Source organism: Trichosporon asahii, assembly GCF_000293215.1.
Source record: "Trichosporon asahii var. asahii CBS 2479 unplaced genomic scaffold scaffold00075, whole genome shotgun sequence".
Lineage (NCBI taxonomy): Eukaryota > Fungi > Basidiomycota > Tremellomycetes > Trichosporonales > Trichosporonaceae > Trichosporon > Trichosporon asahii.
Genome location: NW_014040850.1, coordinates 1981473 through 1997263, shown reverse-complemented (window position 1 = coordinate 1997263; position 15791 = coordinate 1981473). Strand labels below are relative to the sequence as shown.

The following is a 15791-nucleotide window of genomic DNA, read 5'->3' as shown; positions in this document are numbered from 1 at the left end:
GGTGATCGTCCCTCTCAGCCGCACGATACCGTAAGGAACAGCGAGGTACGCGAAGTCCAGCCCGAGTGATAGCTGGAAGCGCTGGAATACGGCACTTAATTAACTCTGCAGCGCGGCTCAAACCCTTCTTGCATGCCTCTGACGAAGGGCATGGATGAACTGGACGGATAGGAACGGGCCAGACGCAACCAGGCGCCTCTCGCGACAATGATGAAAGCGGGGGAGGAGAAAGCGGGGGAGAGTGGAGGAGGCTTGTTCCCTTCTGTATCTACCTGTCGAAGGAGATAGAGATTAGGCGGGGATACACGAACTCCTCAACCATGGCGCAAAGGAGCAGTCCGAGCGCCCCCGCGCGCCTCTGCGATACTCCTCCTACAGATACGGGGGGAGTGCGGGGCATCGGTCGGGTGATCATGCAGCGATAGATCTTGGATGTTCCGAGCCTACGTAGGGAGGCGCCCTTGTCGATAGGGGCATGTGACACGGCTATCTACTGGATGAGCGCCCGACCGTCGTAATCAGCGGTTGGCATTATTGTCTTGGCATCGCCTAGCGACGTTGCGATCTGCAACTACGCGATGAGCATGACCCGACCGGTTTTGTTCCGAGACGTGAGATGTCGAGGGAGACTTTCCGATCCAGCCCAGTGGATAGCTGGAGAATGCTCCGGACCCGGACCCGGAGTCGGTGCGATGCGTACGGAGCATACGGACGAGTGCGACGGTCGCATAGAGATCACGACGGTCTATCTGGACGTTTGACGATCTGGCGGCGGTAACCGCCTTGCACGAGGGGTGGACCGTCCGGATCGGCAGGCGGCGGCGACCAGCGCTACATGTTCAGTAGCGGGGGGATCGGCACCGTAAACATCGGCGGGAATGCATGCCGCTCACCGCTTACCCTTCACCTTTGTGCGCACCGCAAAAGCGCAGATGTGCAGCCCGCAACTGAGCCGGGGCCGGCACGGAGCGGTGCATGCAAATCCACCGGGCAGACGCCGTTCATACTCGCTCATTCCTCCAAAATCACCGTATCCCTATACACGGTGCATCCTCGCATAACGATTTCCTATAGCTTCCCTTATTCTGAGCTATGCATCGCGCAATAGGAATGGTTTTCAGTCGCCGACAGTCATCTGAATGAGGGGGAGATACGACGACTTGAAATGAGCCGGACGCTCCTATTCTCCCGATGTGTCCGACATAACCCTGGGTACGGCGGCACCGAGTGGGTACGGAATATCACTCGTGGACTCGCTGGAGCCGACAACGTGCACACAAGCATCACCATGATCGCTGCGGGACTCGTTGCGGGGACGAATGCGGGAGCGACGAAGCAATGCGGATGCGGGCGACGATGCCGGTGGCGCCTGCATCACCGCTACACTGCAATCGGGCCTCGGATCTGTGTGCCCGCTGATCATTGTTCACTATGCAAGTGTGTTTCGGGCCCACTCGCCATCGCTGCTACTGCACCACCGCGGACGTCGCGTATGCGCTTGTGCGAAGCATGCATCTGAGTGTTGAAGGGGAGGGCTGGGAGAACTCGCTTTTCCCGCGCCGACGCCATTTCCCGGTCCTTGTCGCAACTGTCGCGTGCCTCGTGCGTCGCACGCTCGCGAAAGCCTCACAAAGTCTCGTCCCGAACTCGCCGAGCTTGCTATTCCAATTAAACAGTCCCTTTCTTGTTTGTAATGAGTGCGGCCTCGGAAATTTCAATGGCCTATTGACACCGGGCCCACAGGCCACAAGGGTAATGGCAAAACTTTATTCGTAAGTAAAGTGTAAGCGATGGGCGGCGGTGATCGCGCCATTCCACCCACTCGCCGACATGGACCCGGTGCCGGTGAACCCGGTGCCGATTCCGATCCCCGCTCTCTCTCGCATGTAATTGCGCGCCGACTAAACCCACACCCCTTGCCCCTACCCCCACCATCCCCCGCCCACGGCGACGCCTACTCCACTCATGCATGGCTCCATGCACTCCATGGCTCCACGAAACCAAGGACGCCCTGTACGCCACCTCCCCCTTGCCTGGGCCCGTGGAGTAAGACACCGGCGTCGCCGGGGGGGACGCTACGGCCCGACGGTAGCACTGTTCCCCAGTAATCGGCAGATTAGGACGCCACAAGGCAACGCAGATTTTGGTCGACATGATGCGCATGATGCAGATGAATACCAATGTGGCCAAAGGTGCAATTCAGCCATGCTCTTCAGCCTCACTGATCACTGAGCGACGTAGCGAGCGACGTCGCGGTACACGCCGGAATCCGTCATGCAACATTGTGTACCGATAGGATCCGCATGCATTGTGACAATGAGCGTACCAGCCTACCAGGCCGCCATAACAAGCGAGCATAGCTGGTACCTCCCCCTGTGCCTAGTGCCTAGCCACGGTGCGGAACTCTCGGTATCGGGAGATTTATCGTTTCCCAGCGCTTGCAAGGTGGTATCGGCAAGCTTCGCTTCGCCGTGTGCGAGTATGCAGACTATGTGGGCTAATTGATTACGGATGATGTGGACGAAGCCGCCGGCGAGATCGGACAACAGTGTCGCGAGCGGCGGCGACTGCCATCGCCTGCGGGCACACCCACCGGCCGACCTTTCGACACCCTGCGGCCTGCGGAACCACGCGGACGTCAGTGGATTGTGTTGCCAGGCTGACGGCTGAACGGTGAGTAAATAATCAACAAAAGGATCTGGGTCAGGATCTAGCTAGCTGTCCGAGGGCCGAGTCGCAGCCAACCAACGAGCAAGCCTGTGACGGGGGGCCGTGTGTGTGTGATTTCATCATCGGCGGGCTGAGGCTTTGGCGGGGCCAGGAGTGGATGCGAAGCGTGATGCTACTGGGCAGCCCGATTCCCTATCACAGTACATGCATGGCCCGGTATGGCCGTGGCCGCTATCGCCTAGAGCAGCAGCAGTAGTAGACTAAAATTCAAAACTTAATTACGACACGATACTCACCCCCCCTGGGTCTTGCTTGGCACCATCTCGTGGCCGACGACCGACTCCACCCGTGCGTGCGTTGCGCTCAGTCTCCCCCGCTTTCGGTCCACCCCCCGATCCCTTCCCTCCCCTTAGGGCTCAGGTTTAATCTGCCGACGCTGTCGTCTCTGCTGGCTCCAACAATCCTCCATCCACATCCATCTTTGCATCTCTCCTCATCTCAAGCATACACCACTACTACTCTTGCATATCACCAACTCGTCTCCGCTCCCATCTCGCATTGCATCTCGACTGCACTCCCCCTTTCTACCCCTGGAAGAAGCAAAATGGTCTTCGTAGTGTTAATGATGCAAGTCACATGAACGGCAATGGTACTTCCGCAATGACGAGGATGTAAACATCTCCCCTCCTCTCCTCCCCACCTAAGCTTTCGATCACTCCATGTCAGGCAGTCTGGAAGCAAAGGATGTCTGGATGTACTTATGGATATCCCCACCATCCCCACCCCCGCAAGAGCACGAGGACACCTTACCCCACCCCGCAGCGAAGCACGGGGACAACCTTCCCCACCCGCTAGCTCACGAGGACAGTGCATGAGTGTTCCGGATGTCTCCACTCCGCCGTGAGCCTCCCCACCTCGTAGTCCGCACTCCGCACGAGACCGAGCGCACTGACCTGCCAAGGAGCAACGCAAACAACGCAAAGGATGTGGGCAAACGAGGGAAGGGAGGTCAGGTGATCGTCCCTCTCAGCCGCACGATACCGTAAGGAACAGCGAGGTACGCGAAGTCCAGCCCGAGTGATAGCTGGAAGCGCTGGAATACGGCACTTAATTAACTCTGCAGCGCGGCTCAAACCCTTCTTGCATGCCTCTGACGAAGGGCATGGATGAACTGGACGGATAGGAACGGGCCAGACGCAACCAGGCGCCTCTCGCGACAATGATGAAAGCGGGGGAGGAGAAAGCGGGGGAGAGTGGAGGAGGCTTGTTCCCTTCTGTATCTACCTGTCGAAGGAGATAGAGATTAGGCGGGGATACACGAACTCCTCAACCATGGCGCAAAGGAGCAGTCCGAGCGCCCCCGCGCGCCTCTGCGATACTCCTCCTACAGATACGGGGGGAGTGCGGGGCATCGGTCGGGTGATCATGCAGCGATAGATCTTGGATGTTCCGAGCCTACGTAGGGAGGCGCCCTTGTCGATAGGGGCATGTGACACGGCTATCTACTGGATGAGCGCCCGACCGTCGTAATCAGCGGTTGGCATTATTGTCTTGGCATCGCCTAGCGACGTTGCGATCTGCAACTACGCGATGAGCATGACCCGACCGGTTTTGTTCCGAGACGTGAGATGTCGAGGGAGACTTTCCGATCCAGCCCAGTGGATAGCTGGCGAGCTGAGGCGAGACAGAGGCGGTGAGGTGAGTTTAACAACCCAGGGTTGGTGAGCAATTCCCGGTCCGGTTAAACAATTGAAGCGACTCGTCCACCACGTGTGATGCACTCACTACGCGGGTCGTTGAACGGAGACGCTGGATCACATGCCCCGGCGCTGTCTCCACTGCGTACTGCGACGACGGAAGAAGTGGGATATGGGACGAGTGGAAAATCCCACAACGTCATCCAGTGACCACGTCCGTCCCTGAAAACAACCCAACAGCCGCTGTGTGCCCCACACCCTGCCGCACCCCGCGCTCCGTGGGAGGGGAAGAGTGGCCGCGAACTGCTTGAGCTATGATATACATCGAACAAAGGCAGCTCCAGCAACTCTACACGCGGGATTACTCCCCTCTACCGGCTAGGCGGCATGGTTCAGAACCTCTCGAAGCAGGCCCGTCGCTATTGCCTTCAACCCCGGCGCCGTGTCCCGGAGAAACGTACACGCCTCCCACATCGCGTCTACCACAGCCTCACTGACAGGCGTACTGATGACATTCGCCTCGATTCCGGCCTGAACCTCCGGCTCGAGGTCGGACAGGAACTGGCGAAAGTCGGGGTGAGGACCGCTTTCACAACCTCACACTCCGCCTCTCCCCCATCTTCAACCACACACGAACACCATGATCGCATTGGTGTGCGAAGTGATCCAGTTCCTCTGGACACTGACGCTGTTCGTGGGCGAGATCGTCTTCCTCGCGCTCGTCGACTCGAAGGGGCTCACAGACCAATCCTGCAAGCGCACGCACTACGACCGCGCCCTCATCTTCTCCATCATCGTCCTCTTCCCCATCCTTTTCTTCAACGTCTCCTCGATCCGGTACCGATGGCACATGAAGGTGCGCCGCCCCCCCCCTCCCCCATCCCTCCTTCTTCCCCGACTGACCGCTGACGCCAGTCCGGCGCCGCCTCCGGCCTCGCAGTGGACCTCCTCTTCTTCCCCCTCGACACGATCAAGACACGGATCCAGTCCCCCGGTGGATTCCTGGCGTCTGGTGGTTTCCGGGGGATTTATCGCGGTGTCGGGTCTGTCGGGGCTGGATCTGCGCCCGGGGCAGCAGCCTTCTTCGTCACGTACGAGGCGTTGAAGAAGACATTGAGGGGGAGGGTCGAGGGGAGGGGCATGGTGCATATGCTTGCTGCGAGTGGGGGAGAATTTGTAAGTGACTTGCAAGCAGCGAGCGGAGCGAGCTGCGTGGGTGTACTGCCTGGGCGGGGATTGCTGGCTGGGCCGGAGTCGAGGAGCCAGTGTGGACCTTGGTAGCTCTAGAGGTCTCACCATGCTCTGCGACTCTCGACACCAGAAGCAGACTGCCCGCCAGCTGGCAATGGTTCACTCAAGCTAACACCAGGTCTCGTGTCTGATCCGCGTGCCGACCGAGGTCGTGAAGCAACGCACCCAGTCGGGGCTGTACGGCGCGTCCTCTTACGCGACGGCGCTCACGACGCTGCGCACAGAGGGAATAAGGGGTTTCTACAGGGGTTTCGGCATCACGATTGCGCGCGAGATCCCGTTCTCGTGCATCCAGTTCCCGCTCTACGAGTGGCTGAAAGCCAACCTCTTCGGCACCCCGAATTCGATCCAGGCTGCGCTCTGCGGCGCCCTTGCCGGCGGCACGGCCGCGGCGCTCACCACGCCCCTCGACGTCGTCAAGACGCGCGTCATGCTCGAGAACCAGGGCTCGGGGCGGAGTGCGTCGGTGCTGTCCTTCCCTGGAAGACTGGTCAGCATTGCGAAGAATGAGGGCGTCGCGAGGCTGTTCTCCGGTTGGGTGCCCCGCACAGTCATGATTGGCGCGGGCGGCGCGGTGTTCCTCGGCATCTACGATTTCTGCATCCATCTCGGCGTACCCGGGGCGCCGGGCGTGCCGCGAAGCACGGAGGAGGTGAACTAGACGATCATAGACATGGCATTCACTTGCATTGCTGGGGGTCGGTTCCGTGCTGACGACGACTGCTGACTTTGCTGACGCCGAAACGACTCGCTGGAACTGACGAACAGGGGATTGCGGTTGTCTGATGGAGGTGCGACGACGGTTGATTCCAGAAGCTGCAGTGAAGGGTTCCCCACCACGAGTGGCAGCTCGCACCTGTCCATCAACGCAAGCGGTCCGGTCAACCCACACAGGCAGCCAGCGTGCTGCATACCAGTCGCTGGCGCGAGCAGACACACACCCGCAGAGGGTTAAGGGGAGACAGCGACGTGTCAGCTTTGTCAGTCCTACACTTCCTCATCCCCTCATCCTCGCTCGTCGCTCATTCTCCTCACTGGCATCCTTACTTCCTGATCACCTCTAGACCCACATCTCATCAGAATCAACCCACTAGCTCATTGCAGTGCTCTGAACGACGACGCCGTCATGGCTGGCGGAGGCTGCTCAAGGCCAAAGGCCATGGAGCCGCCACCGGCCGCCCCGACACCATCTACACCCGACGAGGACGCTCACGACGATGAAGCAGCGCCGGCCGCTGCCCAAGAGCTTCAGACCTCCCGTGTTACCGAAGACGCCAATTCCGTTGAGAAGCAGCCCTCCAGCCCATCCAACCTCTCGCCTCCGTCGCCCCAGCCCACGTCTCTCGTTCTCGAACCTCTTCCCTCGATCGACACCCACCACACCCCGAAGCACCTCAAGCGCCCCCTCGATCCCAACGCGAGCACATCATCCCCAGCCGACTTTGACGCTACACGCATAGTGACCCGCCGCCTCTCGCCGCGTCTACTCCGCCGCGTGGCCCAATCCCTGAACATCGAGCGCGAAGAGGCTAGGCAGCTTCTACTCTCGCTCGAGCGCCACCTGGCGTTACACCCGGGCTCGCACCTCCTCGGCAACCCGGTCGAGTTCATGCAGAGCCTCCTCGCCAAGGACGTTGCTGATGGGAAGCACGCGCAGACGTGGTGGGACAAAGGCCGTCTAGAGAGCTTTCTCGAGTTCTTCTGCGGCAATGTCCGTCTCCGTGGACCTTCGAATTTGAGTCCGGCCATGAGGAAGGATATCGTCGCGCGGCAGGCGGGATGGCTCGCTGAGGCCTTTGTGAGCCGGGCTTTGCATGCTCGACACCTCATGCTCCCGCCGAACGTGCAGAAGGCGGACAGCGCACCGAGCGCCACGACGACAGCCGCGACGACGCCGCCCGACCTCCCGCACATCATGCGCCTGGGCGCCGTACTCGCGAGCCCGCCCCGCGGCCTAGTCGACGAGATCACCCGCCCCAAGATCGACAGGACGGAGCGCGCCGTCTTGAAGGATCAATTGCGGTACAGTGTCCTTCTGTTGCTGCCCGATCTCGACGCCAAGCAGGCCGTGGTATTCAGCGACGTGATCGACGCGGATGATCCGGGCGACCCCATCGACGACGCGCCGGCTTGCTCTGCCTCTTCCTCTGTTGCGGCATGGAGCGAGAAGAACGGCGAGGACAGACACAAAGCGAAGGTTCCCGCCCGCGACGTGCGCAGTGAGAAGAGCCTGCTGGATTGGGCGACTCGGTACGAGGTGGTGAGGACCAGGGAAAGGATGACCGAGGCGTGGGCTCGTGATCAGGCGCAGCTGCGCCAGTTTGGATGGCTTGACGCCCCGGTCTACGATGTGGTGCGCGTGTGCATTCATAAACGGAGGGAGTGGGACTGTTTCTGCGTCTTCTTGAAGGCGCACGAGGGGCTCGTTGATGGAGTCTGGCCGCGCGTCGATCCCGGGCATCCTCAGCCGACTGTCAAGGTCAAGGGCGATGCAGCGAACGGTACCAACGGAAACTTAGTGGCACCGCTTGCAGCCTCTCCCCGATTCGCACCTCCGCCCGCCATCGTGACCATCAATGATTCGACTGTCGCTGCACCGTCGCCCGTCACACCGATTCCGAATTCGCCGCCTGTTCCTGCTGCCTCGAGCATCGACGATATCCCAATCCTCGCATCAACATCCGAGCAGCGCAGCAACTCCAGCGAGCCCATCCATGTTGACAGCGCTACCCAGACGAATGGATCTGCGCATGTCCACACCCCGCCCAACGGCTCTCGATCGAGCACTGCCGGCCCTCCGGCCCCAGCTAAGTCGAAGAACGCCGGGCAGGTCACAGTGTGGACCGAGCCGCCGCCTCCGCCAAAGGGACCGGCAGGGAAGCAGGTGAACGGTAGGCTTTCCCGCACGAGTTCTCGCTATCGACCGGTTGAGGAGCCCGTGACTGCTGCGTCCGCGCCGTCCGTGCATTCGGTGGCGAGAGGTTCGCCACCGACGACGCCAGCTCCCCCCACTGCACCTCCCGCAGCGCCAGCCGCTTTGCTCAGCCCCGCCCTCGCAATCCCGAACGACCTCCTTCTCCACAACTCGGGCCGGCCCAATCTGTATGAGCGCCTCGGCCCCGACTTCGCCTCCATCCCGCCTCCCCCCTCCACCTGCCGGTGCAACCAGTGCGGCGCCGTCTTCCTCCTCATCCAGCTGCTCCTCGGCACGCTCGCCGTCGCCGCGCATCCCGAGGGTCCCCCCCTTTCGTCGAGGCAGGCGGCGACGTGGACCCGCCTTTGTGCCGCACAGGCGCCCGCCGGCCCGTGGACTGAGGTCGAGGCAAGCGCCGTCGAGATTGCGCGGAGGACGTTCGTCGCTCTGTGCGCGGCTGGCGACGAGGCCGCCGAGCCTGTCGCCGAGCGATGGCTCCAGTTGGGATCTTGGGCGCAGACCATGCTCGCCGACGCGGTCGAGAACTGGGGCGTAGCCCTGCCCCGCGACAGGGGCGTGCCGGACAAACTCCGCCAGGTGCTCTTGTACATGGCCAGCATGGGTCCGGGCTGGGGGTGCAAGTCGGCCCAAGGCCGTGGCGGAACTGGGGAGCTGGCAGAGCTCGAGGCGATAGAGCGCGGCCCACTTCCGCAAGAGTACCCCCAGCTTCCTCGGGCTGACGGACTCGGCGATGTCGTTTCGGCCCCGCCTCCACGGAAGAAGGGCGGAAAGGCGGCCGCGCGTAAGCGCATGCTGGGGAAGAAGGTCAACAGCTCTGCCAGGAGCCTCGCTGCCGCCCGCGCTGCTGTCGCCGGTCCTAGCAATGGTGGTGATCAAGTCCCGGCTCAGTCAACACCCGCCGCCTCGCCTTCGACTGCTTCTCTCCACCTCCCCGCCTCTCCCGCTAACGGCCACACCACCCCTCCCGCTGAGCTGGACGCAATCTTCGCCTCGCTGACACCCGCGGAACAGGCCAAGTTTCTTGTCGACCGGGCCAGCCTCGAAAAGTCAGTGGCAGTGCGGGAGCAAAGGTGGGCAGAGAAGGTCAACAAGCACCATGCGGAGATGGAGGAGGAAGCAAAGGCTAGGGCCGAGAAGGAGAAAGTAGATGCAGAGGCGAGGGAGAAGGCCGAGAGGGAGGAGAGGGAGAAAACCGAACGGGAGGAGAAGGAGCGCCTCGAGAGATTTGAGGAGGCAAGGCGCCAGCTGAAGGAGAGGGAGGAGGCAGCCGAGCGCCAGCGCCAACAGGAGGAAGAGCAGCTCCGGCGCCAGCGACAGGTCGCGCGTGAGGCGGAGAGGAAGGTCTCGCGTCTGCAGAACAAGTCGAAGCGGAGGAAGTGACGCTCGCACTGTCAAAGCGTTCCATTGTTCCACCTCGGCGTCTCTCATTCCGTCCTCTGTACATTGTTTTCTTTTCGGTTAGTTTCTCGTGTTTCGTTCTCAGTGCCACAAACGATGCATCTCTGGTAGATGCTCCCATACAGTTCTCTGGTAGATGCTCCCATGCAGTTCCCGCTCGTTTCCGTCGGTTCTCCCAAGGGGGAGCCCTTCTGCCAGCTGACACAACGCCCACCCCTCGGCGGCCTCGGTGGAGCGCCGTTTCATCCCACGGCGTCAAACGTAACGACGCGCTGGAAACGAGTACATATTGGAGCAAACTCTATCGGGACGTGTGACCCGCCACTTGGGTTCGACCTCTTTGAGTCTGGACTCTTGACCGTCGCGTTCCATATTTCTTCCCCCTTCTCGCGCATCAAAGAGGTCACGGGATCCCCACGCCACTACATGTATGTACTCATATGGCATTCCTACCGCTCTACAGGGTCGATCTGTCCAGCTGTATAACCCCCTATGGATGCCAAACCTGCCTCCCCCCAGTCCGAACGGGGAGTCCATACTCGGCCAACTCACTCGCATCAGCATGCGCCAACGTCGTGTCAAACTTCATCCTGTACCCCGGGTCCGATTTCACGGCGAGCCTGTCTCCATTCGTCATGCCGGACTCCTCGGCGTTAGCGGGCGAGACGCAGAATCCATAGTCGCGCCCGTTCTTAACGTAGTAGTCTACCCCGTTGCCGATGAAGGCGCACAGACTCTCGTCTTGCCATGTAAACCGCGCTGCTGTGTCGCAGGGCGCGAGCGTGAGGGGGAGGACGTATTCGGAGGCGATGTCGTAGTGGTCTCCGGAACCTGGGGTAAGCTGGGGTTTCGACGTGAGGTCCGCAGGCCCTAACGGAGGCCCTAACGGAGGCCCGAGTGGAGGGTCGAACGGAGGTGAAGCGAGAATCCGGCTGGACGGAAGTGACAAGTGGAGAGTAAGAGAAGGGCGAGAGCGGGGGACTCACCAGGCGCCACGAAATGCAGACAACGATCCGTATCCACCCTCCTCACCCTGAAGCGCGTGACACTCTGCGCCTTAAAGTTATCCATGTCCAGGCTAACTTTCTCAAGTCGCCACTGCTGGTTCACCCCCGCGTGGCATTCCCAAAGTTGCACAAAGCCCCCCGGGACGTCTTCGTCGAGACAGAAGTTTGTGCCCAGCGGCAGTTTGGAGTGTAGCGTCGTGACGCCTGTTAGGGCGTCCCTTTGCTCGGGGTTGCGCGGCTCGAGCGTGTGGTTTCGTTGCTGGGCGAAGGGGAGCGGGGAGGCTGCCACGAGGGAAAGAGAGGCGAGCAGGGTCGTGAGCAACATGACCAGTGGCAAGCGTTTCGAATTCCAATCAATCGTGAAGTAGTTGCGTTTGATTGGAATGTCGCAAAGACTGGTTTATATACCCTCGCTCGAGACGTCGGAGAGGTGCTTCATTGTACGTTGAGTTGTCTTTGAGTCTGGGCGGTGCTGAGGGAAAGTGAAGACAATGGATGGATAGCTCCGAAGGTCGACGGAGCTCGGAACAGCTAGCCATTCCCTCGTGGGAGGAACGGTGAGTTGCGCGTGATTGGGGAGACGTCCGGGTCTGTTGTGAGCATGCTGACAAGGGAGTGCCAAGTCCGTGCCGGCGCTCTGCGAGGGTGTGTCCACAAAGTCCGGCGTTTCACGGTGCATCAGCCACAGTGTGAAACGCCATTGTCGTCCTGCTAGTGAGCCGATGTCAGTTATCCATTGTTCCCTGCCCGCCAGTGACCTCTTCGCCACTATAAGAGTCGCCAGCATCGCCCATCTGTCGCACCAACACCTGCAGTCTTGTCGGATCAACATTGGGTGGGGCGCAGCCAACCCTCCGAGATAACTGCCTGATGGACACCGAAGATCGGGGGATTCGTGGGCCCTTTCACGGGGCGTTCGGCCAGGCACGTCTAGTACCTTCGGCCCTTGCCTTCGGGGGCTACACCTGCAGATCAGTCTTTTCGGACGCCCGTCGTATGATCAAGCTATGCATTTTAGGTATGGTGGATTGCTTGCTCCCGGGAGCACTGTAGGGTAGAGTTGTGAGAATTTAGTAGACCTGATTGTCAGCTTTGATCAAAAAAGTGAAGCTCACCTTCTTCTTCTCGTCGACCGAGAAGCCTCCAGGGCCCATGTTGACGAGGAGGAGGAGACCGCCGACAATGGAGAGCGTCTGGAAGAAGTCGTACTTGAGGAAGTCGCGCTGGGGGTGGGCCGAGTGAACCTTCCACCACTTGTTGACGAGGACGTTGAAGACGGAGAGGAGGATGACGAGGAAGGCAGCGGACCACTTAGCCTTGAAGCCGACGGCGACCATGCCGCACGCAACGAGACCAAAGATCGAGACAATGACACGGCCGACCGACCACTCGCCCTGGAAGATGAAGCCGATGAAGAGGAAGATGAGCAGGACACGGCCGGCGAGCTGGAAGTACTTGCGGCGGTCGTTCTCAGAGAGCGAGGGGATGCCGGCAAAGAGCATCTTCTTGTTCTGGAGCGAGGCAGAGAGGACCATGAGCAGGCCACCGATGACCGAGAGGTTGCGGAGGAAGAAGCTCATGTCGAAGAGAAGGCCGTAGCCGAGCGCCTGGAGGACGACGACACCGAGGAGCGAGCCGACCGAGATCTCGGGGTAGCGCTGCATGATAACACCGGCGGATCCTCCGAGCATGAGAAGAACGTTGGCGAGGAGGAACAGGTGGCTGAGGCCCCAAGGAATGTGACGGTGCTTCTGGAGGTACCAGAGCTGGTCGGACCACTGGGTCAGAATGCGGAGCGCATCTGCACGTCAGCTACACACTTAGCACAGCTAGATACTCACCTTCGAGGAAAGTCACAACGATGAGGAAGCGGCCGAGCTTGGGGATGTAGGGGCGGATAGGCTGTTTACTAGTCAGCGATCAGGCGCTTGTGGCTATTGCGATTGCACGCCATAGACGGGAGAGCGACCAGTGGCCGCTGGAGAGGTTACACGTTTCCGGCTCGGTCTCGCCAGTGTATCCGCGGGTGCACACAATGTTTGTGGTGTGTGTGTGTCGTGTCACCTCTCCATTCAAGGTTCGCTGTCCCGCGTCTAAGGGGTCCAAAACGCTATACGCACCTGGGAGATGGAGTCGACGGCGTCCTCAATCTTGGAGCTGACCTCCTGGATCTTTGCGACGAGCTCATTGTCCGACTTCTGGAAGCCGGGGGAGGACGTTCTGATGGGATCGGGCTGATATCCCTGGTTCATCATGGGAACCTGCCCGCGGTTGGGGTTGAGGTGGATACGCTGGGACATGACGCCGGTGGAGGTCTGGCGCAAGGGTTGAGGGGGGCGGAGAGGCGAGGAACGAGTGCGTGAGGCGGTAGTAGTGGCGGCGCGAGGTCGGGGGTGTCGGATCAGATGTCTGTCGCAAGCAGGTCGGTCGGGTGCTGCGAGATCTGGCAGTGGAGTCTGTGGAGATGGGAGAGAAAGTGTAAAAGAAGATATTAAATGGAAAGGAGCGGGGTGGATGACCTAGGATGCAATTGTCATGAACGTCGCGCTGGCACTCGAACCTAAGTGCCGTCATTGGCGGGACCAAAGTTGACACGTGTCTCTCATCGACCACCCCCCAGCTACCACCCCTGTGAAACCGGGCAGCCCCTGACGTTTCCATTCATCTGGCGTCGCACAAGGTTTAGACAGCCCGCTGCCAGTCGCAAGTGGCTGATGGCAGTGCCCGCCAGCCCCCATCCAAGTCTCATGTAGCGGGCAGTTGACGCCGAGCAAGCCATGCCAGAGCGCGCTCATCTTAATCGACCAGACACCAGCCCCGACTCCTGCGCACGCCTCCTCCGGCCACCCCAGTTTCCACTCGTGACCTCCTCCTCCCCCTTGCGCTTGCCCCTCCCCTTGATGCTGTCCAGCCCAAGCGCGTATCGCAACTCTTGCTCGTGCTCGTCGACGGGCTCCTCGTCGGTGCGCGAGAAGCCAGGAGGGCTGACGTTGTACGCCGGTCCACCAAACTTGCGACGGCAGATCGTCGATCCGTGCTCCTGGTACTCGGCACGGGTCACAGGGTAGTTGGTTAGGTAGACGTCATTGGACGCCAACGACACGGCCGCCTGGTAGGGTGCAGAAACGGGTCTTGACTGTCAGTGCGTGCAGGGAAGGCGGTTACTCACTCAAACACCTCGTAGATGCCGATATCATAGTCCACCGGGCACAGCGCACGCAGGTCGCGCTCCCTGTCGCGTCAGCTTTCTCTTGAAGATATGAAGCATGAAACTCACAGACGTTCTCCCAAGGCATCGATGTTGCCGAGACCGCCAACAACACCGATGTGCGCCCAGTACATCCCCTGCAGCTCCTCTGGCATGCACGAGATGACATAAGCCACCGTCTCCGGCAGACCCATCTGCTGAATGCCTGATGTCAGCTGCATCCGCTTGAGCATTCAGCTCACCGATATGATCCGGGTGGAAGAGCAGCTCTGGTCCCGCGAAGCGCTCGTTGCCCATGAACAGGACCTGTTCCTCGTCGTCGTCGCCCGGAACCTTCCTCTTCGTCTTGGACTCGGGCTTCTCCGACAGTTCCGCTTCCTCGAGCTCTTCTGCTGAGAGCGCGTTCGGTCCAGATCGGATGTATCCCGTGCGAGCGTACGGCTTGGACGAGAAGTTTGGCAGCACGTACTCCTGCACAATGTCGTTGTTGCGCGGGTTGCGCCTGGCGTTAGTTCGAGTTCAGGGGGCCGCGAACTCACTTGCACTTCTCGAGGTCGCTGCGCCAGTCCATCGAGACGTATCCGCACGCCTCTCGCACCGTGTTCACGACGTGCGTCTGGTCCGACATGTTCCACTGCCGGAATGAGATGAGGTGCTTCAGGTGGTTGGTCAGGAGCTTGCCGCCGACGTCGATTCTGCTGTCAGCTAGGAGGCGATCCTTTAAGCCTACCGCTTGACGTGCTCCCACACAACCTCGCCGCCCTGGATCGGCACGACGTGCGTAAAGGAGTACCCCGCATCAATGACGATCATGCACTCGGGGGGAATGTCGGTCTCATTGCTGAACATGCCTCCGTAGGGAATCAGCGACGCCGCTGCTGTCAGCTTGTACTATCGACGGATAGCTCACGAGTACACCGGTAGTAGCTGTCAAACTCCCACTCCTCGAAGACCATTTGGTCGTACGTCTCCTGGATGTTGGGCAGGTTGAAGTACGGCTCGGTCACGAGGAGGGAGGTATCTGATGGCTGGATCTGCATTGGGTCAGCGTGGGCGGGGGTTGTGGGTGGGGGGAGACGTCGGAGAGGTGCTTCATTGTACGTTGAGTTGTCTTTGAGTCTGGGCGGTGCTGAGGGAAAGTGAAGACAATGGATGGATAGCTCCGAAGGTCGACGGAGCTCGGAACAGCTAGCCATTCCCTCGTGGGAGGAACGGTGAGTTGCGCGTGATTGGGGAGACGTCCGGGTCTGTTGTGAGCATGCTGACAAGGGAGTGCCAAGTCCGTGCCGGCGCTCTGCGAGGGTGTGTCCACAAAGTCCGGCGTTTCACGGTGCATCAGCCACAGTGTGAAACGCCATTGTCGTCCTGCTAGTGAGCCGATGTCAGTTATCCATTGTTCCCTGCCCGCCAGTGACCTCTTCGCCACTATAAGAGTCGCCAGCATCGCCCATCTGTCGCACCAACACCTGCAGTCTTGTCGGATCAACATTGGGTGGGGCGCAGCCAACCCTCCGAGATAACTGCCTGATGGACACCGAAGATCGGGGGATTCGTGGGCCCTTTCACGGGGCGTTCGGCCAGGCACGTCTAGTACCTTCGGCCCTTGCCTTCGGGGGCTACATTTT

General features: G+C 60.4%; 5 protein-coding genes across 5 annotated transcripts; 2 read left to right on the top strand and 3 right to left on the bottom strand.

Annotated features, from left to right (window-relative positions):
- Positions 1-5007: 5007 nt before the first annotated feature.
- On the top strand, positions 5008-6279 carry A1Q1_06363 (S-adenosylmethionine transporter; the record flags this gene model as incomplete). The annotated part of the gene is made up of 3 exons (XM_014321477.1): positions 5008-5223; positions 5283-5543; positions 5737-6279. The coding sequence occupies 3 exons, from the start codon at positions 5008-5010 to the stop codon at positions 6277-6279; spliced, it is 1020 nt and encodes a 339-aa protein (XP_014176952.1).
- A 498-nt stretch (positions 6280-6777) lies between these two features.
- Positions 6778-9933, top strand: A1Q1_06362 (uncharacterized protein; the record flags this gene model as incomplete). The annotated part of the gene is made up of 1 exon (XM_014321476.1): positions 6778-9933. One exon carries the CDS (start codon positions 6778-6780, stop codon positions 9931-9933), a length of 3156 nt encoding a protein of 1051 aa, XP_014176951.1.
- A 467-nt stretch (positions 9934-10400) lies between these two features.
- On the bottom strand, positions 10401-11283 carry A1Q1_06361 (uncharacterized protein; the record flags this gene model as incomplete). The annotated part of the gene is made up of 4 exons (XM_014321475.1): positions 10401-10441; positions 10504-10883; positions 10938-10984; positions 11035-11283. The coding sequence occupies 4 exons, from the start codon at positions 11281-11283 to the stop codon at positions 10401-10403; spliced, it is 717 nt and encodes a 238-aa protein (XP_014176950.1).
- Positions 11284-12028: 745 nt separating this feature from the next.
- Positions 12029-13258, bottom strand: A1Q1_06360 (ER to golgi family transport-related protein; the record flags this gene model as incomplete). The annotated part of the gene is made up of 3 exons (XM_014321474.1): positions 12029-12759; positions 12800-12860; positions 13079-13258. 3 exons carry the CDS (start codon positions 13256-13258, stop codon positions 12029-12031), a joined length of 972 nt encoding a protein of 323 aa, XP_014176949.1.
- A 491-nt stretch (positions 13259-13749) lies between these two features.
- On the bottom strand, positions 13750-15206 carry A1Q1_06359 (protein-vacuolar targeting-related protein; the record flags this gene model as incomplete). Its single annotated transcript, XM_014321473.1, has 7 exons — positions 13750-14089; positions 14128-14190; positions 14236-14371; positions 14409-14637; positions 14706-14861; positions 14917-15017; positions 15077-15206. 7 exons carry the CDS (start codon positions 15204-15206, stop codon positions 13750-13752), a joined length of 1155 nt encoding a protein of 384 aa, XP_014176948.1.
- Positions 15207-15791: the final 585 nt, after the last annotated feature.